This window comes from Pipistrellus kuhlii, unplaced genomic scaffold, assembly GCF_014108245.1.
Source record: "Pipistrellus kuhlii isolate mPipKuh1 unplaced genomic scaffold, mPipKuh1.p scaffold_m20_p_41, whole genome shotgun sequence".
NCBI lineage: Eukaryota > Metazoa > Chordata > Mammalia > Chiroptera > Vespertilionidae > Pipistrellus > Pipistrellus kuhlii.
Window position 1 is genome coordinate 1847310 of NW_023425542.1, and position 24653 is coordinate 1871962.

At 46.2% G+C, this 24653-nt stretch overlaps 1 protein-coding gene and 1 pseudogene across 1 annotated transcript in view; both read left to right on the top strand.

Moving 5' to 3' along the window:
* The first annotated feature begins 11963 nt into the window (after positions 1-11963).
* Positions 11964-24653, top strand: part of LGMN (legumain) — a 32680-nt gene continuing 19990 nt past the window's right edge. The window contains exons 1-2 of the mRNA XM_036411736.2: positions 11964-12102; positions 23472-23637. Coding sequence (XP_036267629.1) covers positions 23485-23637 — 153 coding nt within the window. The 5' untranslated portion in view covers positions 11964-12102; positions 23472-23484. The remainder of the gene's footprint in view (positions 12103-23471; positions 23638-24653) is intronic.
* LOC118704200 lies at positions 13662-15261 on the top strand (annotated as a pseudogene).

Sequence of the window (24653 nt, forward strand, 5' to 3'; positions counted from 1 at the left end):
TGCAGAGTATGAGGTGAGATCAGCCAGATTCAGCCCAAAGTCTTAGATTCTTTCACCTGTAGCAATATCTAGAGATGCCTTGGGGCTGGAAATCATCAGATGAGCTGTATTCAAGTCCTGCTTGGTGGCTAACTTGCTGTATGATTCACAAGTCATGTTTCCTTTAGTATCTCGATTTCTTTGTTTGCAGCATTATTCCAGTTCTAAAATTCTGCATTCAAAGTCAGAAAGGCACTTTATTAAATCTAGAAAGAAGGAAAAAAATCTAGAAAGAAGGTTACCAAAAGTTAGAACAAGAGGATCTCTGGTCAACTCTCATGCATTCATTTGGTATTCGGCCATCATTTGCGAAGTGCTTACCATGTTTTGAGGGACTGATTAAAAACACATAATGGAGATTGTTAATGTACTAAGCAGTGGTTACTGAGCAAAATCTGATGGAGGGAACCATATCCATCAAGAGCGTCTTGGTGGAGCGCCAGGGTTTTCCTCAGTAGGCATTGAGCAAAGCCCTTTCCTTGAATATAATTCTCCAGGTAGGGGACTTTCTTGAAATCTTTAGCTTGAGCTCCAGGGGAAATCTGTTCTTAAGGACAAGGAGAGGGTGAGGAAGCTTCAATTGCCCAGGTCCAGCTTGAGGGTCAACTGATAGTCATCATGTACTCTTGATTGCATGCTTCAACAATGAATAAATAAAGTGTGGTACATTCTAACAACAAAATATTACTGAGTCATAAAAAAGAATGAAGTACTGATACACACTACAACATGATTAACCTTGAAAATATGTTAAATGAAAGAAGCCAGACACAAAAGGCCCATAATGTGTGATTACATATATGAAATGTTCAGGAAAAGCTGATCTATAGAGATGCAAAGTAGATTTGTGATTGCCTGGACTGAATGGGTGGGAACAAGTGGGTGTAAGAGATCTTTGGCATTTGGTTGTTCAGCTCTGTACACTTACTATCAATTATTGAATTGTATACTTCAAATGAATGAATTATAAACTAAATATATCATATCTCAATAAAGCTGTTTTTTTTTAAATAAGAAAGAACCATTGCACGTTATGTAGAAGTAAAGTTGCTAACTCTTTTCCTTAACAAGGGCCATCTTTTATTTTTTTTCTCATTTTTTTTATTAAGGTATTATATGTGTACAGACCTTACCAATCCCCAGCCCACCCCCACTCCCATACATGCCCTCCCTCCCCATAGTTTTTCGTCCATTGGTTATGCTTATATATGCATGTATACAAGTCCTTCAGTTGATCTCTTATCCATCTTTTATTCTGAGAATAGTTACTTACTACTATTTTTTTCCCCAGTTAATATATCCTTTTCTTCTGGAAATCAAGTAACAGAAAATGGCAGCAATAGTAATTTTTTTTTTAAATCATTCATGCCAAAACTGGTTTGGCTCAATGGATAGAGTGTCAGTCTGTGGACCAAAAAGGTCCCGGGTTGGATTCCAGTCAAGGGCATGTACCCTGGTTGTGGGCACATCCCCAGTATGGGGTATGCAAGAGACAGATGATCGATGATTCTCTCTCATCGATGTTTATAACTCTCTATCCCTCTCTCTTCCTCTCTGTAAAAAAATCAATAAAATATAAAAAAAAGAAAAAAATCATTCATGAGAAAAACCAAGATGGCAGCATAGGTAAACACCTGAACTTGCTACCACACACAACCACTTCAAAACTACAACTAAAAGACAAAATGGACATCTTCCAGAACCACAGGAAAGTTGGCTAAGTGGAAATTCTACAGCTAGAAGGGAAGAGAAAAGCACACTGAGACTCAGAGGAAGTAAAGACCAGAGGTACAGAGGCACACACCTGGAAAGGGCTGGCAACTCAGTACGTGGCTGGCTTTTTCAATCCAATACTTTAAGTCAAAAATGATTAGAAGAGACAAAGAAGGACACTATACTACATCATTGACAGAATTAAAGAGCAAAATGGTTCTACAATAATCGTCGGAGACTTCAATGTCCCATTTTCAATAATGGATATAACCAGACAGATCACTAAGGAAATAGTGGAATTAAATATATTATAGACCAATTGGACCTAAAACACAAACAAAACACACTATCCAACAACAGTTTGGGGCATGCAGGAGGCAGCCAATCAATGATTCTCTCATCATTATGTTTCTATCTCTCTCCTTCTCCCTTCTTTTCTGAAATCAATAAAAATATATTTAAAAAATAATAATAATGCTGCTTTGAAAATTGTAAAACCTCAATCAACACTATTGTTACGAGTAAATACCTTGATCTTGCACCACGCAGTCTGTGGTAGCCAGGGGAAGGACCTGGCCTCGGGTGCTGGTGGCATACACCTGTCCCCCTCTAGTGGCGTAATGGACGTCCCTGAGACTTCCCCTCGGGAGTGGGCTGTCGGGAAAGCAGAGAGATGGAAGGCACTGTCTGTTTCTCATCGTCCTCTGTGGGAGAGGGAAGCAGAAAGCAGCCCCAGGAGCTCCCCACCTCCAGGTTCTTCTCACTGCTGCCTCCAAGGTGCCTTCTGATTCCAGGCATCTACTAGTAAGAACTCTATCTACTTATCTGTGCACACTAAGGTATGACATTCTGGACAGGTCAAAATGTTAAGAGGCTTTGCCTGGCCCGCCCGGCTCAGTGGTTGAGTATCGACCGGTCAGGGTACATACCCAGGCTACGGATTCATCCCCAGTTGGGGCCATGCAGGAAGCAGCCAATCAAAGATTCTCTCTCATCTTTGATGCTGCTCTCTCTCTCCCCCTCTCCCCTTCTCTGAAATCAATAATATATATATATATATATATATATATATATATATATATATATATATATATATATATATATATATATATTTTAATGTTAAGAAGCTTCACTCCCGACACAGTTTTAGGGAAATGCTTGGTTCCACTGAGCTGAGCTAATCTGGGTAAGTCACTGACTTTGACCCGCCCACACGTTCACATGACAGTCAAAGGCTATGAAGTGCATCTGTCAAGTGACTAAGAAGTGCTTACTGGCCTAAAGGAAAAGACGTTGACTGTGTTGGTAACTAAGGGTTCTTCCCCAAGACGCAGCAACGGGTCATGTGATTTGTAACCCTGGGGCTGGACTCCAACATTGCATTATTGGTTTTTGGTTTTACTCTAAAAACAATTAAAAAAAAAAAAAATATATATATATATATATATATATATATATATATATATATATATATATATATATATTGATTTCAGAGAAAAAGGGAGAGGAGAGAGAGATAGAAACATCAATGATGAGAGAGAATCATTGATTGGCTGCCTCCTGCACACCCTACACAGTGGATCAAGCTTGCAACCTGGCATATGCCCTTGGCGAAAATGAAACCATAAACCCTTCCGTCTATAGCCAACATTCTATCCACTGAGCCAAAGAGGCAATCAGTGATTCTCATCATTGATGTTTCTATCTCTCTCTTCCTCTCCTTTCCTCTCTGAAATCAATAAAAAAATTAAAAAATATATGTGTGTATATATTTACACACACACACACACACACACACACATGTAAATAGGCTTGGATAGGTAGCTCAGTTGGTTAGAGCATCATCCCAATAACCAAAGCTACAGGGCTCAATCCTCAGTGTGGGACGTGCAGGAGACAGCTGATCAATGATTCTCTCTCATTATTGATGTTTCTATTTCTCTCCTCCTCTGAAATAAATAAAAAATATATTTTTTAAAAAGAGTCAACCAATGAATGCATAGATAAATAGAACAACAAATTGATGTTTCTCTCTCTCTCCAAAGAGGATATATAGCCAATATGAAAAGATGCTCAACATCACTAATCATTACAGAAATACAAATTAAAACCACAATGAGATATCACCTCACATCTGTCAGAAGGACTATCATCAATAAATCAACAACAAGTGCTGGTGAGGATGTGGAGAAAAGGGAACCCTTGTGCATTGTTGGTAGGAATACAGACTGGTGCCCCCACTATGGAAAGCAGTATGTAGTTACCTCAGCTAATTAAAAATGGAACTCGCCGAAACCGGTTTGGCTCAGTGGATAGAGCGTTGGCCTGCGGACTCAAGGGTCCTGGGTTCAATTGCGGTCAAGGGCACGTATTTTGGCTGCGGGCACATTCCTGGTGGGGAGGGTGCGGGAGGCAGCTGATCGATGTTTCTCTCTCATTGATGTTTCTAGCTCTCTATCACTGTCCTTTCCTCTCTGTAAAAAAATCAATAAAATATATTTTAAAAATAAAAATAAAAATGGAACTGCCTTATGATCCAGCAATTCCACTTCTGGGAATTTATCTGAAGAAATCTGAAACACTAATTCAGAAGAATATATGCACCCCTATGTTCATTTCAGCCTTACTTACAATAGTCAAGATTTGGTGGCAGCCCAAGTGCCCATCAGTACATGAGTGGATAAAGCAGTTTTGGACTACATGACTGTAAAAAAAAAAAAAAAAAAGGAAGTCTAACCTTTTTTGACAGCATGGATGAACTTGGAGAGCATTATGCTAAGGAAATAAGCCAATCAGAGAAAGACAAATACCATATGACTTCACTTACGTGTGGAATCTATAGAACGATATAAATGAACAAACAAAATAGAAGAGACTCATAGCTGCCAGAGGAGAGGTGATAAGTGGCTGGTGAAAAAGGTGAAAGGATTAAGGAAAAGAAAAAGAAAAAAACCTACACACACAAAACAACACTCCAAAAAACAAATAATCCTCATAGACAACAATATGGTCATAACCAGAGGGAAATGGGGGAGGTAGAAGAGGGTAAGACTGGGAGTAATGTTAAAGAGACATGACTTGGGGTGGCGAACACAATGTAATACACAGATGACATATTAAACCCTACATCATTTTATTAACCAATGTAACCCCAATAAATTCAATTAAAAATACTTTGAAACATTGTTCATTGTTCAGAAGCTATAAAAAACAATGGGTGTGTTGTAGGCGGTGGGAATAGCACTAGGTGTCAGACCCGTGTGGTCAGGCTGGACCTGGGTTTAGCACCTGGGAACTTGAGTTCTGGCCGGGAAAGAATTCAGAGCCAAGCTTCAAACTGTAAGAGAAGGAACCTTTATTTGTAACATCACAGAGGTAGAAGAAGGAATTTGTAGAACACGTGGGTTTAGGAAACAATTAGGGAAGTAAAGGAAGGACCCTTGGAGCTTGGAAGCGAGGAAGGTAAAGTGCCTGGTGGCTGGGAAGGGGATGTGAAGGGAAGGGAGAAGGGTAAGGGAAGGCGGAAGAGGGAAGGGAAGTGGGAGGGGGGGAAGGTGAGAGGGAAGAGGAAGGGAAAGGACCGGAAGAGCACACTGGGTCTTCTATCCTAAGGGTTTTAAGGATGGAGGTTTTCGGTGAGGTCCTAGGGGAAGATGTTAATAGAATATCCAGCAGTTTTCCAGATGTGTTCTTTCAGAGTCAGTGTCTTCACTGGCTGATTGGCAGGCAGCAGGGCAGGAGGTCATTCTCCAATGCAGCTGGTCCTGAGGTCAGTGTGGCTGGTTCTGTTGCTTTTCTGGGCCTGGAGCTGAAATTCAACTGAGGCCCAAATGTTACCTCTTGGGAGGAAAGGTCACCTTGGAGACAAGGTCCCACCTTACAATTGTCCGTTGCAAGGCACCTGGGTCTTTCCACCTTGATGCCCGTGGGTACCTGGCCCATTGTCCTTTCTTTGCTCATGTCTGTCTACCTGCCTACCCCAGATGGTAAGAAAATTAATTATCCAAAATTTCATCCGTTGTTGTAAAAAATTAATACTAAGTCTTATCTCAAGATGCACTGTATTCCCATGAAAGGAATTTCCTCCTGAAACTTTTTAAATGAACGAGCCACAGATTGCAATGAAATAAAAAGGGATTCTGATCATTTAGAAACAAAACCAGTGCCTTTGAGGAATCGTGAACAAAGTGTAGAAAGTGAGAGAGTAAAGCCAGGGAAAGGCGAGACTGTGATGGGGGTGGGTGCTATCCTGTGTTCTCGGAGGAGGAGAGTCCTGTGGCCAGGAGCCAGCTGAGTGACTGGAAGGGAGAGGGCATTCCAGGAAGAGGAACTGAACGTGCCACGGTCAGGACGCCGCCGGCTGGAGGAGTGAGTCATGTGGCAGGAAATGAGGGGATGGGGATGGGCATCGGTAGGAGTCAGGGGAGATGAGCTGGGTAGGGTTTTATTCTGGGAAAAATGGAATGCTTTCTGAGCTGGAAGTCACCATGAGAAGTTTGGGAAATAGATAGTGGTGATGGTCGCACAAGAATGTGAATGCAATTAATGTCACTGAACTATCCACATCAAATGGTTAAAATGGCAAACTTTAGGTTAGAGATATTTTACTACAATTAAAAAAAACAATTAAAAAGGTAAAAAAGAACAAGTAGTGCTTGGCCAGAATAAAAACAAAGGTGCAGAGGGCTAGAGGGAATAGCATTAAGCATCCAGGGGAGGGGAGGTTATGGGATATTTTATTTTATTTATTTTATTATGAGACATTGTTTTTGTGTTGTTGTTTTTTTTAAATCATCTTAAAGCAGGAAGGTCAGGGAGAGGTGGGGGAGATAAGAGGTCAACAGAAAGACTTGTGTGCAGGCATATAAGCGTAACCAATGGATGCAAAACTCTGGGGGGTGAGAGCATCTATGGGAGTAGAGTGGGGGGGCAATGGTAAGATATGTACACATATAATACCTCAATAAAAAAATGAAAATAAATAAATTAAAATTAAAAAAAAAATCATCTGCAGGAAGCTTCTGGGGTGCTGGCCAGGTAGCTGGGCCTAGTTTTGTTTTGTTTTGTTTATTATCTGGGTGCTGGCAACCTGGGTGTGTTCAGTCTGTGAAAATTTATTGAGCTATAGCTTGTACATTTGTAATTTGTGTATATTTTTCTATGCATGTAAGCTTCTAAGTCTTAAGAGAAACACACAAACACACACACACACATGAGAGAGAGAAAGAGAGAGACAGAGAGAGAGAAACAGGCCAAATGAGCAGCACTTTTAACCCAAAATGAGGTTAAAAGCCCAGGATACCAAACATAGATTTAATACTCGACCTAACTGGAGTTTAAGCTTCTTCCAAAAACATAATTTGAAGGGCAGTCCTCCCACTAGAGGTGTGCTCCCTCCTGGCCCCCCATATCGACCAAAGGCTAGGCATGGAAATAGAGCTGCAGAGAGAAAATTTGGACCTCCTCCCACTAAGTGTATGATCAGACAGTGATGAAAACAGGAAAAACAACTCGTTAAGATGCCAAAAAAAAAAAAAAAAAAAAAAAAAAAGGAAAAAAGAAGGCCTTAAGAGGAAAACTAGCAAAATATTTAAAATGTTGATTTTTAAATTTTCGGTTGGAAAAGTGGAGGGTGTCTTACACATGGGGGCATCTTATATTCGGAAAAATACAGTAAATGGTTTGCACTTCTCCCTAACCATAGGGCAAATAGCTTAAGGTGCCCTACGCAGGGAGACAGGTAACCAAAATCCGATTAGTGCCGTTTGCCAGCCGCGCCCAAAGACAGAGGAATTTAAGAGAATAAATCTCATTGTGGTATATTAGAGTAAAGCTGACAAATATTCTATTGAGATCCTCCCCTAAGACCTACTCTAAATGCCTAGCCTTGGGACCCCTTAAAATGAAGGTTCCAGGGTATGCTCTCCTTCCTGAAAACTGTAGGGTGGGACCTCACCCCCAGGGTGAGCTTTCCCCTCCCCCTCTCCTTCCCCACAGGCATGTATCTCCTAAACTCTAAGAGACCCCATGAGGCTTACAACCAGTACAGCAATAGGCAGCTGGTCCCATGCAAACTCCCTGAACCTGCCCCGAAGGACCCCTTTCCTCTGTCTTCTTAGTGAGCCAAAGCAGTCCAGCCTGGGCTCATTTCTCCACCTTGCTCTTCTGTTATCCTAAGCCCTTCCTTGTCTCACTGGCCCTAGCTTTAATAAACATCCTCTAAAATTCACCCGAACTCGTGTTGTGAAATTTTTCCTGCACAAAATCAATAATTCACAAACTACCCGCCAGCCCCAGGCAGACCCACCAGGGCCAGGCCCCCTTTCTGGTAACACTATGAAGCACAGAGAGGTGACGTTGTAGTAGGTAGACAGACATAAGCAGGGCCTGAACGATAGGCCAGGTATGAAGGTCACCAGGGCAACAAGCCCTGGGTGCCTAGCAGTGGGAAACTGAAGGGTATAGGGTGGGACCTCACCTCCAGGGTGACCTTTCCTCCCCTAGCATATGGGTGATCATGCAGTTTAGACCCCTGACCTTTTATAATCACTAGTCATGGGGTTGGGACTCTTCCATCCGCTAGCGTATCATTATTCCTGTGGTTTATACCCCCTAAAGAGAGCAATAAGGGGTCATACGAGGGGCTAAAGCTCCAAATCTCGAAGCCCCAAACAGCTTACCATGCCTGGCTTATACTGGCAGACTATCACAAAGGTATGGATTACATCTTTGGGTCTGGAATGAGGAACCTGTTTCTCGGATTTTACAGAAGTGAAACTGAGCAAGTTAGTTATCTAAAGTATCTACAAATCATTGAATCAACAGAAGCACTTTACCTGGGATGAACCACCTGGACAATTTAGAATGATCGTGCTGTCCAGAGTCTGGGATCACTGAGTCAAGGGAAATTCAGTTATCTGTAGTTACTGAGATGATAGGATAATTGAACTTTCTTGGGTCCCAGGAATGTGCTTCGATGACGAGTGAGATCACAATCAATGGGACATTCAAACCATCATCAAGGGAGTATTGCGATAGCATACATAAGTTCAGAAAATCAAAATAACTTTTAAATGAGTACAGAGCCCAAAACAGCAAGGTTAAAATATTAAACAGCAATTTTTACCCAAGTATGGTTGCTACCATACTTCACCCATACAAGCCCTTGCACAACCACTCCCTTAAGCAGTGTAAGCCCTAGAGATAATATCTAGGCCTCAGTCTGCTTCAGCTCCAGGCCCAGAAAAGCAACAAGGCCAGGCTGACATCAGGATCAGCTGCCCAGGCGCAGATCAATCTGTTGTTAAGGAAAAAAAAACATAGAAACCTGTAAAAAAATTTTGTGGGTTTATTTGAGCCTAACTGTTGGGAAGCAGAACCTCAATGAATTGAGATAATGCTCCGGAGAATGGCGGGTTACATCTGTATTTATACATTGCAATCAAAGGAAAGGGACGTAGGTGGGCTACATGAAATCCATTGGTGATAGACTAAAAGGCGGGAGAAAGCAATGCAGGAAAACCCCTGAGATTGGATAAAAAGTAAAATGACAGACACATACTTAGGTGAGTGCAGGCCAATTAACGCAACAGTGAAGGAATTTGTGGTATCTGTCCTGGAGCTCAGGCCCATTTGGTTGTGCTCCTCGGGGTCCAGAGAAAGGAAGGTTACAAGTTACCCAGGCACTTCAAGGGTATGTTATTATATCAATAGATGCAAAAAGACAGACAGGCTCTGTTAAGGGAAAGGTTGACCTTGTCAGGGAAGATACTGGCCTAGGATGTAACTGCCCACCATCACTACTTTTAGTTAAAGTGTAATTTCAGATCATCAATGGGACTTTAGGTCTCTGAGTTTGCAAGCCTGCCATGCAGGTCTTCCCTGAGCGTGTCAGGTCAGCATGTGGCCCCTTCCGTCCACACTGTGGAGACATCTTTTCACACACAACAAAGAATTACCAGGCCCCAAATGTCAGGATTTCTGAGGTTGAGAAACCTTACCTATTTTTTTTTAATATATTTTTTTATTGATTTTTTTTAGAGAGAGGAAGAGAGAGGGATAGAAACATCGATGAGAGAATCATCGATCAGTTGCCTCTTGCACACCCCCTTCTGGGGACGTGCCAGCAATCAAGGTACATGTCCTTGAGCGGAATCGAACCCGGGGACCTTTCAGTCCGCAGGCCGACACTCTATCCATTGAGCCAAACCGGTTTTGGCACCTTACCTATTTTTTTCATAATCTTCCCAAGTACTGTTGCTAATTTTTTTTATTATTGTTGTTTTTAATTAATTAATTGTTTCTTTTTTATTCTTCATTTCACTTATGTGGTACATCACTTTGATTGATTGTGTCTGTTGCTAATTTTTAGAAATATAAAATAATACTTTATTTTTTTTAATCTTTATTGTTGAAAGTATTATATATATCTCCATCCACCAACCCCCCATTGACCTCTCCCTGCCGGCCCCCACCTCCGACCCCAAGCCTTCATCACCCTATTGTCTGTGTCCGTAGGTTATGCAAATATGCATACACGTTCATTGGCTGATCTCTTCCCACCTGCACACCCTTTCCTGCCTTCCCTCTGAGAGCCTCGGGGACAGGTCCAGGGAGTTTGGATGTGATGAACTGCAAGTTGCCTATTGCTGTCCTGGTTGTAGCCTCATGGGGTCCCTTAGAGCAGTGTTTTTCAACCTTTTTTGGACAAAGGCACACTTGTTTCATGAAAAAAATCACGAGGCACATTAGAAAATATTAAAAAATTTAACTCTGTGCCTATATTGACTATATATAAAGTAATTCTCTTGAATAGGAATCAAATAAACACAAAGAAAGTATTTTATAATTACTTTATTATGAAATATTAAGTAAACAAAATAGTGAAAAATTATAAAATTCTTGTTTTGTCTGCACCTACGGCACACCAGGCAACATCTCGCGGCACAGTAGTGTGCCGCGGAACAGCGATTGAAAAACGCTGCCTTAGAGTTTAGGAGATGCATGCCTTTGGGGGGAGCATACCCTGGAACCTTCATTTTAAGGGGTTTCAAAGGCTAGGTATTTAGGGTAGTTCTTAGGGGAGAATCTCAATAGAATATTTGTCAGCTTAATGCTGATACACCACAATAAGATTTATTCTCTTAAGTTCCTCTGTCCTTGGGAAATGGCATTAATTGGATTTCTGCTATCTGTCTCCCTCTGGTTAGGGAAAAAGTGGTTAGGGAGAAGTGTAAATCATTTACTATTTTTTTTTCTTTTTTAAGAGACAAAGAGAGAAACGTCAATGTGAGAGATAAACATTTCCCGGTTACCTCGCTTACATACCCCTGATTGGGGATCCCAACTGCAACCTGGGTATGTGCCCTAACCAGGAATGGAACCTTTAGCGTGTACCAGAAGATATTCCAACCAACTGAGCCCACCGACCTGGCCAAACCATTTACTCTTTAAACGTCCTTGGTTTAGAAAAGATAGGATTTACTAGATAGCTGATGTTTAACTGTCTATTTCCCTCTCCCGATTGTCCTGGAATACTACCGGTAGCTTGTCTCTTTAGGATTGCTGTAGAGACCAAATGAATTAGTACATGAAATGATACAACTAAGAACAGGCTCCAGTCAAGTGTCAGTGTTGGATATTAGCCTAAGCCCCAAGGGTCCTTAGTCAATTGTCGTCACCGCAAGAAAACTGGACTTGTTTTTAAACAAGTACTGCAATTGAAGTACAGTAGATTAGATGTAAAGATCTAGTAGGCTTTTTAAAGCGATTAATGAATGGCGAAACGTCCCATCCAGCAACTGGAAGGACTCTCTGAGGAGGTGTACAAAATGGGAGGTTCTTACAGGAAGCAGGTTGGGGCAAGGGCACTATAGTGAAAGAAAACAAAGGATTAATGTTGGGCGAGAGCATCTTTTCCTTGTGGGAAGAGAAGAGGAATGGGTTAGAATGCTCTGCGTGCTAGTTTTTAGATCCTTTGAAGGACAGTTCTGGAATCACTAAGCCTCTGGTTCCCCCAAACCCCTGGACTTTAGATTCCTAGCTTATCTGGCAATCAACCTCCACTATCTCCTGGGCCTCTGGGTACTTAAGCCCGATGCATGCTGGTACTTGTAGTCCCGTCCCTCTAGCTCACCGGCCTTGTTCCCACCTCCCATTGGCTTTCCCAGAAGCCCCGCCCCGACGTTTCGCCTATCAGCGTGGCGCAGTCGGCCCTTTAAAAGGATACGGAGGTCACAGCACTGCAATCACTGCCTGGCGAACAGCAGGAGGTGGCTGGTCTGCGGCTGCGCGCCACGAGAAGTTCCCACGGTCCTGCTGTAGCCGCCGCCGCCGCCGCCGCCGCCGCAGGTAATTTCCGGGGCCGGGGCCGCGCGTCTGCCGCGCCTCTTGGCCTCACGGCTGGGATTCTCAGCCCCCACGTCCCCCGGCCTTTTCAGGGTAATCGCTTCTCACCCTGCGGAGGAGAATTTCTGGCACCGAGGAATCCGTGGGGAAACCCCGCGAGCTCGGGGCCCGCCATCCTGTGGGGGTGGGGGAGAGGGTGGGGTTGGGGGGGGAGGTGGGCGTGGTGGGCTCTGTGCGGCGTGTGCTCTGCCGGGAAGCCCCGGCGTCACCTCCAGGAGCCGGGAGGGACCGGCTGGGAAGGAGGAGAGGGCATTTGCTGAGGTCCCACAGGCGCGAAGGCCGGGCGGGGTCCGGGGCTCGGGTCCCACCTGTGCAGTCATCCGGGGACGGTTCCAGCTGTTGGTGCTTTTCATGTGGAGGATTGCACCCTTCCCCAGCCGGTTCTCTGCAGCCTGAGGGGAAGGGCTGTGAGGACAGCAGGCATGCCCGGAGCTTATGGAAACAAACATCCCTTCTGAGGAGCCCGGGAAGCCCGTGCTCTGAGGCCTGACGGGGGGGACTGCAGGGAGAGTCACCCACCACGGAGAGGAACGTTAGCTGGACCTGGTCTTCTGCTCCTAACAGACTGAGGTCGTACCTCCTAACGGGCTCCATGGTGAGAACGGTAGCATCGGGGGGCTGGAAGAAGGAACTCGGGGTCAGCTATTTCTTTTTATGGGTGGGAAGAAATGCCCGAGATGATTTGAGACTTTCTCTGTGGTCTGTGGTGAGTGGAGAAACCCCATGTCTTTTCTGTAAGGCTGCATTCGTGAGCAAACAGGTATGACGCCTGACTAAGCTCTCCGAGCTGGGGTCATTTAGTAAAGGGAGCCATTCCAGGGTTCCGGAAGCGGTGGAACTGTGCTGAGAAGGGCTGCTGGAGTGGAGTTTGAGGAGTTGGGGGAGCTGGTGGGATGGAGGAGACTCTCACCTGGAAAACAGCCTGGGGAAGGCATGGGAAGAGCCCTGGTTTGGGAGGTGGAATACTGGAGCTGATGGAGCAAAGAGCTCATGTGGACGGTGGGTTTCTTGAGCCACGAGAAGAGAGAACAGTTAGCAGGGCCTCCCGTGCTGCGCCAAGAGAGTTGGGTTTTGTCCTGAAAGCTGAATTCACTAGATGCGTGTCTTAGATACCCTGTAGTGTAGACAAGCGTTGGACGGTGAGCAACCACGCTAGGGAGCTCATGGCGGTAATTCCCAGGAGAATTTTGAGGGTTTAACGAGTGGCAGTGGGAAGGGAGGGGAGAGAGTTGTGAGTTGCTGTGGAGACGGAATACACCATGCCCCGTATTGTTCAGTAAGAGTACATTGAAGAGGAAGGACTCTGTTCCTTGAATTTTCCAACCTGTGACTCTCTGAAGGAAAATGTCCATTTTTTTAAATGCAGATGTTGCTCTGTAGATGGCAATGGAATCCCAGTTTATGGTGGGGAATTTGTCACGTGTATTAAAGGTGCTGAAATCAGAATGATTAAACACATTGGGCTCTTGTAACCCAGTCAATGCAAATGAAACCCATGCTTACATCACTTTATATCCATCGGATTCGAAATAATAAAGTCTGAAGAGGGTGCTTTTTGGCTGGCAGACCCGGGAGATGACTGGGGTGCAGCTCCCAAAGAGAAGGGTTTCTTGAAGATTGTTGAAGGGAGGAAACTGCAGAGTGTCAATCCCTCTGAAACCCCCAAGGAACTCGTCATCCCTTTGATTCAAAATGGCCCTGGAAGGCTGCCACCAGCCCAGGCTCCTGGCCCATCTGCTGAGGCCGTGGTGGATGGGGCGCTGCCCCAGGCTGTGAAGGAGCTCACTGAGGAATCCAAGAAGTCTCTGGATGAGAAAGAGCATGAGGGTGTTGACCCCATACTCCCATCTCCATGATCCAGAACAGACGCATACCCAGTGAGAAAGGGGCAGACAGGAATCCCCGGGCCAAGGCAGTACCCAACGAGGCAGATTATGAGGCAGTCCCTGTGGAGGCCGGTGGGCTGGCCATGTTGCAGGGCATGGGCTGGAAACCTGGCCAGGGCATCGGCCGCACCTTCAGTGAAGTAGTGAGGCTCCATGTCAACACACCGAGGCCTAAAGGGTTAGGACTGGGCACCAACCAGATAGAGCTCCAGGCCCTGGCCCCTACCAGCCCCCTCCGCCTGCTGAGGCCAGATGCAGAACACGAGGAAGATAAGGAAGACCAGCCTCCAGGACTTGCCCCCGGAGGAGCTGTGGTGGATCTTTCTGGCCCTCCCCGAGGCCTCTATGGTAAGGTGGAAGGCCCCGATCCTGACAGTGTTCGGGCCACTGTTCACTTGGCCGGGGGGAACTGCGTGGTCACTGAATGAGGTCACTTTCTAAGGACTGTTTCCCAGCAGGAATTTGATAAGAGCTCCTTGGATCTCAGCCAGGTGAGCAAAACTTCTCCAGGGAGAACAGCCTTGTCTTGGGAAACCTTCCAGGATCAAGACCTCCCCACCCAGCGGGGAGCAGAAGAGAGGAAGAGGAAGCGCCTTCCAGGCCAACCAGAGGAGCTTCCATCCAAGAGGGAGAGAGCGGCTTCCAGGAGGCAGCACTGGCTGCACAGGGATCTGCGTGTGCGGTTCATGCACAAACCGCACAAGTATTATAACACCAAGGTGACAATTGAAGATGTTTTCTGTCCAGATACTTGGATGTGTCAGACAGATGAAGGCCAGGTCCTAGAAGGTGTCAGGGAAGACATGCTGGAGACCCTTGTCCCCAAGGTCCAGGGCAGCCGAGTGATGGCGGTGCTAGGGCCACGGGCTGAAGGGTGGGCCGCCTGCTGCACTGGGACGGAGAGCAGAGCCAGGCCGTGTTCACCTGCGGAGAGAGAACCAGCTGGTGGAGCCTCACTGTGATGCTGTCTGCCAGTACGTGGGTCCCCGGGACCCAGACGAAGACTGACCCGTGGATTCACTCCTTTCCTCAGGCGGTCACCAGCTCTGAGCTGTGAAAGCCTGTCTGTGTGAAGGGGGGGAGGGGGGGGGTCAATGTTATGTCCTGCATTTGCATGTGCAGCCCTGGACGGTACAAAATGCATAGACCGGAAGGAATGCCAGAAGCAAACCTAGTATTTACCAGCATTGGTATAAAATGAAAACCATTTTAAAAATGATAAAGGTTGATGCTATCAAGAGATGTTAGGTGTTTGAAGAAAGGATTCACTACCAGTGGAAGTGTACCTTCAAACACTATAGCTACTAACTAGCAAATGGGTATATCTTAAGACTCAGTGTTTCTACTTACAGAAAGTAGCCTAGAGAAATACACATTTGTATGCAAGAGGAGGAGTATTAGGACGCTTATTGGAACGTCATTTATAATGGTAAACAAAAATCAAAATAGACTAAATGTCCGTTAGTAGGGGACTGTTTATAAAGTGGATATGTATGTTTTCTAAAAGTATAATAATAAATTGATTGGGAAGAAATGCTAGATTCCTAAATTGGTTATCTTGTGTGGGGAGAATGGGACAGTACATGGGGAAAATTTCATCTTAAATGTTTTGTTTGTTTTATGGGAAAAGAGACTTAACAGATTTACAAAATATTAGCTGTTGATGGCCTTTGATAGGTAATAAGATGTCTTGTGTTATATTTTGTATATGTCTGAGGTTCAGTATCTTCCCTTCAATTTCTTGCAACATGAATTGGAACAAATTTTAACTTAATTAATATATAGCTATAAAAGTCATTTGGGGAAAAGACTGTAAATTACAATGATACCACGTTTCCAAAATGGAAATTCAAGTGTTAAATAAGCAGGGAAAATAAAAATTTGGAAAAACATTAACCATTCGCCAATCTTACTTCGCTAGATTTCTAAATTTTTCTTACCACTAGTAGATTTAAAAATGAATTTTGCCCTTTTTGGGTGGTTCGGTTGGTCAGAGTGTCTTCCTGTACATCAAAAAATTGCAGGTTCAATTTCTGGGCAGGGCATATGCCTAGGTTGTGGGTTCAGCCTTGCAGGCTTGTATGGGAGGCAACGGATCAGTGTTTTTGCTCTCATATCCATGTCTCTCTCTCTAAAATCAATACAAACATATCCATAGATGAGGATTAAAAAAATGAATTTTTTACTATTTTGATGTATGATTAGTTACGTATACCTTTATAATGTTAAAGTATAATTTATTAAAAAAAAATAAGGCAAAGTTCATCACTCCATAGAAATATAAGAATGATGAATCAGAAAATTTTCCTGTAGGAAAATAAATTGTTAACCTGAACAAAATAATTTGAGAGTTCTGATGAGATCGAGTTGGATCTTATCCAAGTCTTTAAACAGGAAATAAAGGATCTGAGAACTGAACAGTCTCTTCCTAATTCAGTTCTACCATCTCATTTCACAGATGGATAATAGAGGACCAGAGAGGCCCTCAGATCTCCCCTGAGTTATTAGTTATGAGTCCTCCGTTAAAGAGAAATTGCTTCGGACACTTGTTAAAACAGCAAGAGGGTTTTTACTATATTTCAACTGTTTCTTAGGGGAGAGAGACTGGTATAGATCTGAGCTTAATTCTGAAGACAGAGGACAGCTGGGACTGAAGGGTAAGAGGGTCAGTGGAGGGAAATTACTAAGAGGAACTTGATTAGTTATCAAAGGTGGGAGATTCTCACAGGGTTTTTGCTAAAACGGCGCAGCAGGCCACGGCTTAGTAGGGAAGGGGGCTTAGAGGAGCTATAGAAGGTCAAGAAGCTTGGTCAAGAAGGAGGTCTTGCATCTCTTGCATGTTGTCAGTTGGTACCACTTTCATGGTTCCACTGTAAACTTCTAGAAAGCAAGAGAGTAGGATCAGAAACCTTCAGGTGGGAAGGCTCTTTTCAGATGTCATTGTTTAGCTTGGTTTTGATGGTTTGCTGTTTCTAACCCAGAGCCAGTTAGCAAATCACATCTGGCAGTGAGAGGATACAACCAGTTGATGGTGGTTAAGGTGTGGGCTTTGGTGTCAGACTTGGGTTTGAACATGACTCTGCTGTATAGATGGTCATGTGACCATGGTCTTATTTCTTATATTGTTGGTGATAGCTTATCTCAAATGGGTACTCTGCCCCAAACCTCCCAAATGGATCGAACCCCACATGATGGTAGGCTTCTTGAAGTAGGCAGGATCCTTCCTTTGAATCCTGACCTAGTGTAGCTTTGGCAACTGAAGAGGTTCACAGGACCAAGTGGGAAGAGCAGAGGCTTGTGAAACCCTTTTGTAAAGGCCTGTGCATTGACCTCAGCTTTGTGAGGGTCAGGGTGTCTTTGATTGTCCACGCGCGCCCTAGAACAGTAGGGCGAAGAGCACTGTGGGTGTCCTGGAGGAAGCACGAGGCCCGCTCTGTGCCTGGGCTCCAGGTGTGGGGTGTAGTGTCTCCACCTGCGGTTACAGGGCCTCCCAGAGGTTCACATAAACAGCTTTTAGGACAAGCCCGGTGATGTGGTGGAAAAAGCAGCCTTTGGAGTCAGATCTTTATCACTTACCAGCAGTGCCGCTTGCCGGTAAGTTTCTCTGCCTCTGGGCCTCCGTTTTCTCAAACGCCTGGAGGGAGGACTGAGATTGGCCCCTGCGACTGGGAGGCCTGTGCTCCGAGCAGACAGCCACGTGTCCCACTCTCCCGCCCTGTGCGTGGAGGGACTTGCTCCTCCTCCCTGGTTAGAGTATCTGCTGTCTGCTCATTTTCTCCCCACAGATGGCTAGCAGACTAGACACATAGCCCCTAGCAGTACACCTCGGAGATCTTTCCACTCTTGACACATTGAGATCTGCCTTAATCTTTTTATTTTTTATATTTTTATTGATTTTTTTTTTTTACAGAGAGGAAGGGAGAGAGAGAGTTAGAAACATCAATGAGAGAGAAACACCAATCAGCTGCCTCCTGCACAACCCCCCATGAGGGATGTGCCCGCAACCAAGATACATGCCCCTGACCGGAATCGAACCTGGGACCCTTCAGTCCACAGGCTGACGCTCTATCCACTAAGCAAAACTGGTTTCGGCTGCCTTAATCTTTTTAAAGGCTTCACGGTACCCCTTATAAAGGATGTACCATGACTTAACTGGACAGTCCCCGTAGGTGAACGTTTATGCTTGGCTGTAGGGTGGGCTCCTTCACCTCCTTAAAATCTTCCCTCATTGGAAACGACACTTCCGCCAGGACTCCCTCTCCTGCCTTAGATTCCTCCTGGGCACTCATCACCTCTGCAATTTTTTTCTTTCTTTTTATAAAAATGTATTTTATTGATTTTTTACAGAGAGAAAGAGAGAGGGATAGAGAGTTAGAAAGATCGATGAGAGAGAATCATCGATCAGCTGCCTCCTGCACACCCACTACTGGGGATGTGCCCGCAACCAAGGTACATGCCCTTGACCAGAATTGAACCTGGGACCTTGCAGTCCACAGTCCGATGCTCTATCCACTGAGCCAAACCGGTTTCGGCTCACCTCTGCATTTCAATGGTCTCTTCCCAGGAGAATGGCAGCTCCGAGGAGGGTTTTGTTCCTTTGCTTCTCTCTCTGGTTCCTGTGAGCGCCTGGTGGCAGGAGCTGGGCCCTGTTTGTTGGGTGGATTAGGGCAAGTGGGAGTGAGAGACTGAAAGCAGCAGTCACAAAGAGCTAGTTCAGTGGGGATCTTTACACTTTCTTGAGGAGTTTTTCACTTTGCTGCAAGATTGTGGCTTTGTCAGGAATGTTGCTGATCAGGAGGAAATGGCTGCCTGAGGCCGGCTGCTTTAAGTGCTCACTGCCTAGGGTAATGGGATGATTATAGAACTTGCACTTTTCATCTTCACCCCCGGGCCCCTATATGTTTCCCCAAATAGTGTTAGTACCTGTGTCTTTCTAAAGTGACATTTTCCAATCAGTGTCATACCGTGAGGCTTTTAACTTGTCATTATGTTCAAGGAACCACATTCTGTTTTTAAAAGAAAATGATAGAGGAAACCCATCACCAGATGTTAACTATAAAAGCATCACTGTGCATGTATAAGGCCCTTTCCCTTACTGGGAAGTAACCTGCTAGTAAATTAGTAGAAGGATGAAAGGAAAACTTGAATTTCAAAAAACATAACCTGGCGGTACTTTTGGGAGCTGTTGTTTTATTTGCTAATTTAGGCAGTTTAGCATATTCTGTTCACAGTCAGACCAGCCATGGATTCTAGTGTTTTATTTATCCTTTTGGTCCCTGACTCTTCACCAGGGAGTGCCTCCAGAGGAAGGAGTCTCCTCGTGATTAAGTCACATGAGCGGGACTCAGAGAGCCTGGTGTGTAAACCAGGGAGCCGGTTAATGGTGTGGAGGAAAGATGATAAAACCAGCCACGCTGAACCTGTCACGTGGGTAGAAGACAACACCTGCTCACTCCCTAGGACAGACCAAAGGGACCCTGGTTTTATCACAATATAGCCACGTCTCTGGGGCTTTCGTGGTACCGTGGGAGAGTGGATTAGCTGTGGCAGGAGATGGCATGACCCGCAAGGCTGGGAATACTGGCTGTCCAGCCTTTTATTGAAAACTAGATGCCTGGCCAAAGCCGGTTTGGCTCAGTGGTAGAGCGTCGGTCTGCGGACTGAAAGGTCCCAGGTTCGATTCCGGTGAAGGGCATGTACATTGGTTGCGGACACATCCCCGGTGGGGGGTGTGCAGGTGGCAGCTGGTCGATGTTTCTCTCTCATCGACATTTCTAGCTCTCTCTCTCCCTTCCTCTCTGTAAAAAATCAATAAAATATACTTATTAAGTAAAAAAGAAAACTAAATGCCTGGTGCATGAAATTCGTGCACGGGGGTGTGTGTCCTTCAGCCCAGTCTGAACCCTTTCCAATCTGGGACCCCTAGAGGGATGTTGGCCTGATCTGCCCCAACTGCCCTCCCCTGCAGGCCTGGGTCCCCCCCAACTGCCCTCTGCTGCAGGCTTGGTCACCTCCAACTGCCCTCCTCCGCTGGCCCGGTCACCCCTAACTGCCCTCCCTTGCAGGCCTGATCACCCACAACTGCCCTCCCCTGCCGGCCATCTTATGGCGGCCATATTGTGTCCACATGGCAGCAGCCATCTTTGACCACAAGGGGGTGGCCATCTTGTGTGTTGGAGTGATGGTATATTTGCATGTTACTCTTTTATTACCCTGTTTCCCCGAAAATAACACAGGGAGGCTTAGCTGCAACCAGCAATTAAGGGTGAGCTCAGAATCGAAGAGCTGCTGAATGTCACCTCAGTAGCCACTGTCACACCCGCTCCCTGTGGGGGCTACTGGGGAGCTCAGTGGGCAGGGGTATGCTTTTGCTTCTAGACTCTCTCTTGCCTGACCTTACCATTGCTTCCTTTTTTGTTTGTGTAATTGTACCTTCTATTGTTACCTCCGAGCCCCACAGTGAGCCCTGGGAGGTATAGCAGGCTGTGGGTGCGTGGGTCACATTAACAGGCCAGGGGGTTTTGGCACCTGTCTACCGCCCTCGTCTCCCTATTCTTTGATGTCTGTTACCCGCCATACTAAAAACAAAATCAACCAGACTCTTGGTCATTTAAGGATAATCTTTTTTAAAAAAAATCTTCATTGTTGAAAATATTGCAAATGTCCCCTTTTTTCTGCCATCAACCCACTCCAGTCCACCCCCGTCCTCACCACCCCACTGTCTGTGTTCCATGGGTTATACATCCTATTTAATAAAATGCCAGCAACCATAATGGCATAAGGACCAGAACAACCGGTTGATCAGTTGTTATGAGATGCATTGATCACCTCTGGGTCCCTCCTCTCAGCCTGCAGGCTCCAATCACTGGATGGCCAATGGGGAACCACTGGGAACAGGGGTGGTGTCGGCAGCAGGGCGGGGCTGGGGACTGGGAACTGGCAAATGGGTGGAAGATGGCCCTGTTAGCAGGCGAGGACCAGGGACCCTGCCGTGCACGATTTCGTGCACTGGGCCTCTAGTATATTCATAAAAGGTCTTTGGTTAATTACTTCCTCCCATCCATCCACGCCCGCCTTCCCTCCGAGATTCCACACTCTATTCCATGCTTCCATGTCTCCAGATCCACTGCATTCACCATGTAAGGATCATCTTTAAAACAAACCTGGGACACCCTCCTGTGGTGACATCCATCCCTGGCCCTGCAGCGGAGCGAAAGAAACCTGAGTCTGGCACCTGTTCAGCTTACAGACTGGGAATTGAGTTCTGGGGAGGAGACCTCGGAGGGTAGGGCAGTGGCGGGATGCTCGGTTTCCGGGCAGACGTGGACTGTGGCACCTGCCAGGGTTGATGAGGCAGCCTGCCACAGGAGTCCTGGGCACCACTGACACTGGTCAGAAATGCAGAGTCTCAGGCCCTGCCCCAGGCCTGCCCAGTCAGGATCTGCATTCTAACAAGACCCCCGGGGGGTATGGATGGGCAGTCCAATCGGAGAAGCACAGGCCTGAGGCCTTAGGTTTTTAAACTTTCACCAGCCTCAGGCTGGCTGTTCCTTCACTTGTGGGGAAAACCCAGTTTTGAGATTTAGGCCTGGGTTAGGCAGAGTGCTAAGGATGGTTTCTTAGGCATAGAGATGGTTCATGTCTTAGCTGGCTGCAGGCTCCGTGAGGACAGAGGCCTACTGCCCTCCCAGTACCCAGCACTGTGTCTGACGGGCGGGTGTTCAGAGACTGGCACAGCGGGTGAATGAGTGAGTGAACGGTGCCACGGCATCGGAGGCAGAGGTCAGCCTCACAGACTCTCCGCTCTGAGGCCCTGCATGCCAGAGACTGCGTTCCCTTTATCTCAGGATGGCAGGCCGGGCTTCTGTCACAGGAAGGCTGGTTTTAGAACAGCATTCTCAGGGCAGAGGCCGGGTCTGAGGTGAGGAATGCAGCTGGCCAGGACTCAGCCTCAGTCCCGCCTTTGATGCTTTAAAACCTTATTTCCGGTTTGGGCATGTGCTTCAGTAAGAGTAATCTGGAACCCTGGCCGGTTTGGCTCAGTGGATGGAGCATCAGACCACGACTGAAGGATCCTTGTTTGATTCTTTCAGGGGCACGTACCTCGTACCTCGGTGGCAGGCTCGATCCCTGGCCCTGGTAGGGCACTGCCAGGAGGGGGGAGGGGGGCAGCCAGCTGATGCGTGTCTCTCACATCGATGTTTCTCTCTTTGTCTCTCCCCATTGCTTCATTCTCTCTTTAAAAAAATGGAAAGACATCCTCCAGTGAGGATTAACAACAAGAAAAAAAGAATAATCTGGAGCACATAGCAGAAGGCCAGCTTTTGGGCTGGGCCAGAGCCGCCTGGGCAGGTTACTTCTCTCTTGCTCCGCCTCCCCCTTTTCTAAAACAAGGACTCAGTTCTGGCCCTGCCTGTGATGCGGAATGCGTGCGAACGGGTTTAAGTGGTGGGTGGGCTGCCGGTGTTGGGCTGTTCCTCGCCCAGTTTGCTTGCTCACCAGCTAATAAACAGTTACTCCATGTTTACATTGAATGTATATTGAACTTTGACAAACTTGATTATATAATATACATCAATTGTAATAAAAAAAAAAGCAAGTATAAAAAAGAAAAATGATCCTTAACGCCAGTCATAAAACTGTTAGATGTTTATGTTTGCCTTTCATGTTCCTCATGCATCCATCACACGTGTGTTCTCTTCTTTCAAACAGTGGAAAGCACGTGGTAGGCATTTTTCTAATGCAGTGGGTTTTGTTGATGAGCTTTGTCTGCTCTGTACCAGGTTGTGCCAGAACTTCAAAGGTTGCTCAGAGAGCTTTCTCCATAGTCTTCAGTTTGTACTCAAAACTGCAGCTCGTAGTGAAGGTCGGGAGGCAGGGGCAGCCTGGGGAAAGGGCAGCAGAGCTAAAAACAGAATTCTGGTCTGTCAGCATGTTCTGTCTGATGACTAAGTGGTCTTATCACATGACCCACTTACTATAATTCTCTCTCTCTTTTTTGTGTGTTAATCTTTACCCAAAGATACTTTTTTCCATTGACTTTTAAAGAGACTGGAAGGGAGTGGGAGACACACACACACACACACACACACACACACACCCCAACTGGTTGCCCCTCACACTTGCCCTGACCAGGGCCGGGGATGTAGCCTGCAGTGGAGGTTCGTGCTGTTAATCAGAATCAGCGGTAGCCAATTGGTGGTCCACGAGGTCCGAAAGGTTGGTGACCCCTGCTTTATTTAGTCTGAGGGCCAACACTCTAACCATTGAGCAAACCGGCCAAGGCTGCTATGATACTTTCTTAGGGGCCAGCAGTTCTTCCTTTTTTTGTTTTATTTTTTATTATTATCTGTGTACATATTTTGACATTGCTCCCCCCCTCCCCCAGTTCTTCCTTTTTGGCTTGACTTGGCTTTCCTCTTCCAGGCTTCTGCAGGTGATGCCACAGCGCAGAATGCTGTGGGAGGTCGCCGTGCTGCTCAGCGTGGTCCTGGGAACTGGTGCTGCTCCCCAGGATGATCCGGAGGACGGAGGCAAGCACTGGGTGGTCATCGTCGCAGGCTCCAACGGCTGGTATAATTACAGGCACCAGGTAGGAAAACGGCTCCTCTCTCTGTGTGGCACTGGCATTCTGAACAGCCCTGGACGTCGTTAAAAGAGCAGACCTTTTAAAAAGCTGTTTACTCCGCTTTAGGCTGGCAAAGGGATGTGCTGGCGAGGCTGTGGAGAAATGGGAGCCCTCACAGTCCTGGGGGCTGTAAAATGGTACATTCGTTTCGGAAAGCAGTTTGTATTTCCTCCAAAAGGCCCCTGTGGAGTCACCTCAGTCACCAAGGCTTTTGACCTTGGAGCTGTTGACATGTGGGACCGGGTTATTCTGTGGGAGTCTGTCCTGTGGGGTGGTTCGCAGCGTCCTGGGCATCACCCACCCCAGTCTTTGCCAGCTGTCCCTAGTTGAGACCCACTGGCCATCACTTTCCTGCTACAGAAAAGGAAACTGAGACTAAAAGAGAGGAAGTGACTTCCCTGATGCAGCACAGAAGTTGAGGTACAGACAGGACAAGCCCTGGCGTCTGGCCAAAGCCTCACAAAGCCTCTGCCCTCCAGGCCTCTGCCTGCTGCTCTCCCTGCCCCGCTCCCCATCGTTCCTGGCGTTTCCAGCCAGTCAGCCTGGCAGAAGTTAGAGCAAAAGGATGGTGCAGCCGGTTGGGGAAACGGTCTGGCAGTTCCTTAAAAGGTTAAACAGAGAGTTACCATATGACCCAGCGATTCCACTGCTAGGCACGCACCCAAGAGAAAGGAACACGTATGTTCTCACAAAAACCTGTACTTGAAAGATCAGAGCAGTATTATTCATCGTAGCCAGAAAGTAGAAACAATCCAGGTGCCCATCAGCTGGTGGACGGATAAAGAAAACGTGATCTGTCCACACAAGGGGATGTTACTGGTCATGGAAGGGAACGCAGTACCAATACCTCCGCACGGATGGCCTTAAGAACATGCTAAATAAAAGAAGCCAGTTGCACAGGACCACGTATTGTAAGGTCCCGCTTACATCCAATGTCCAGAACAGGGAAATCTACAGAGGCAGAGTATCGGTCATTGGTA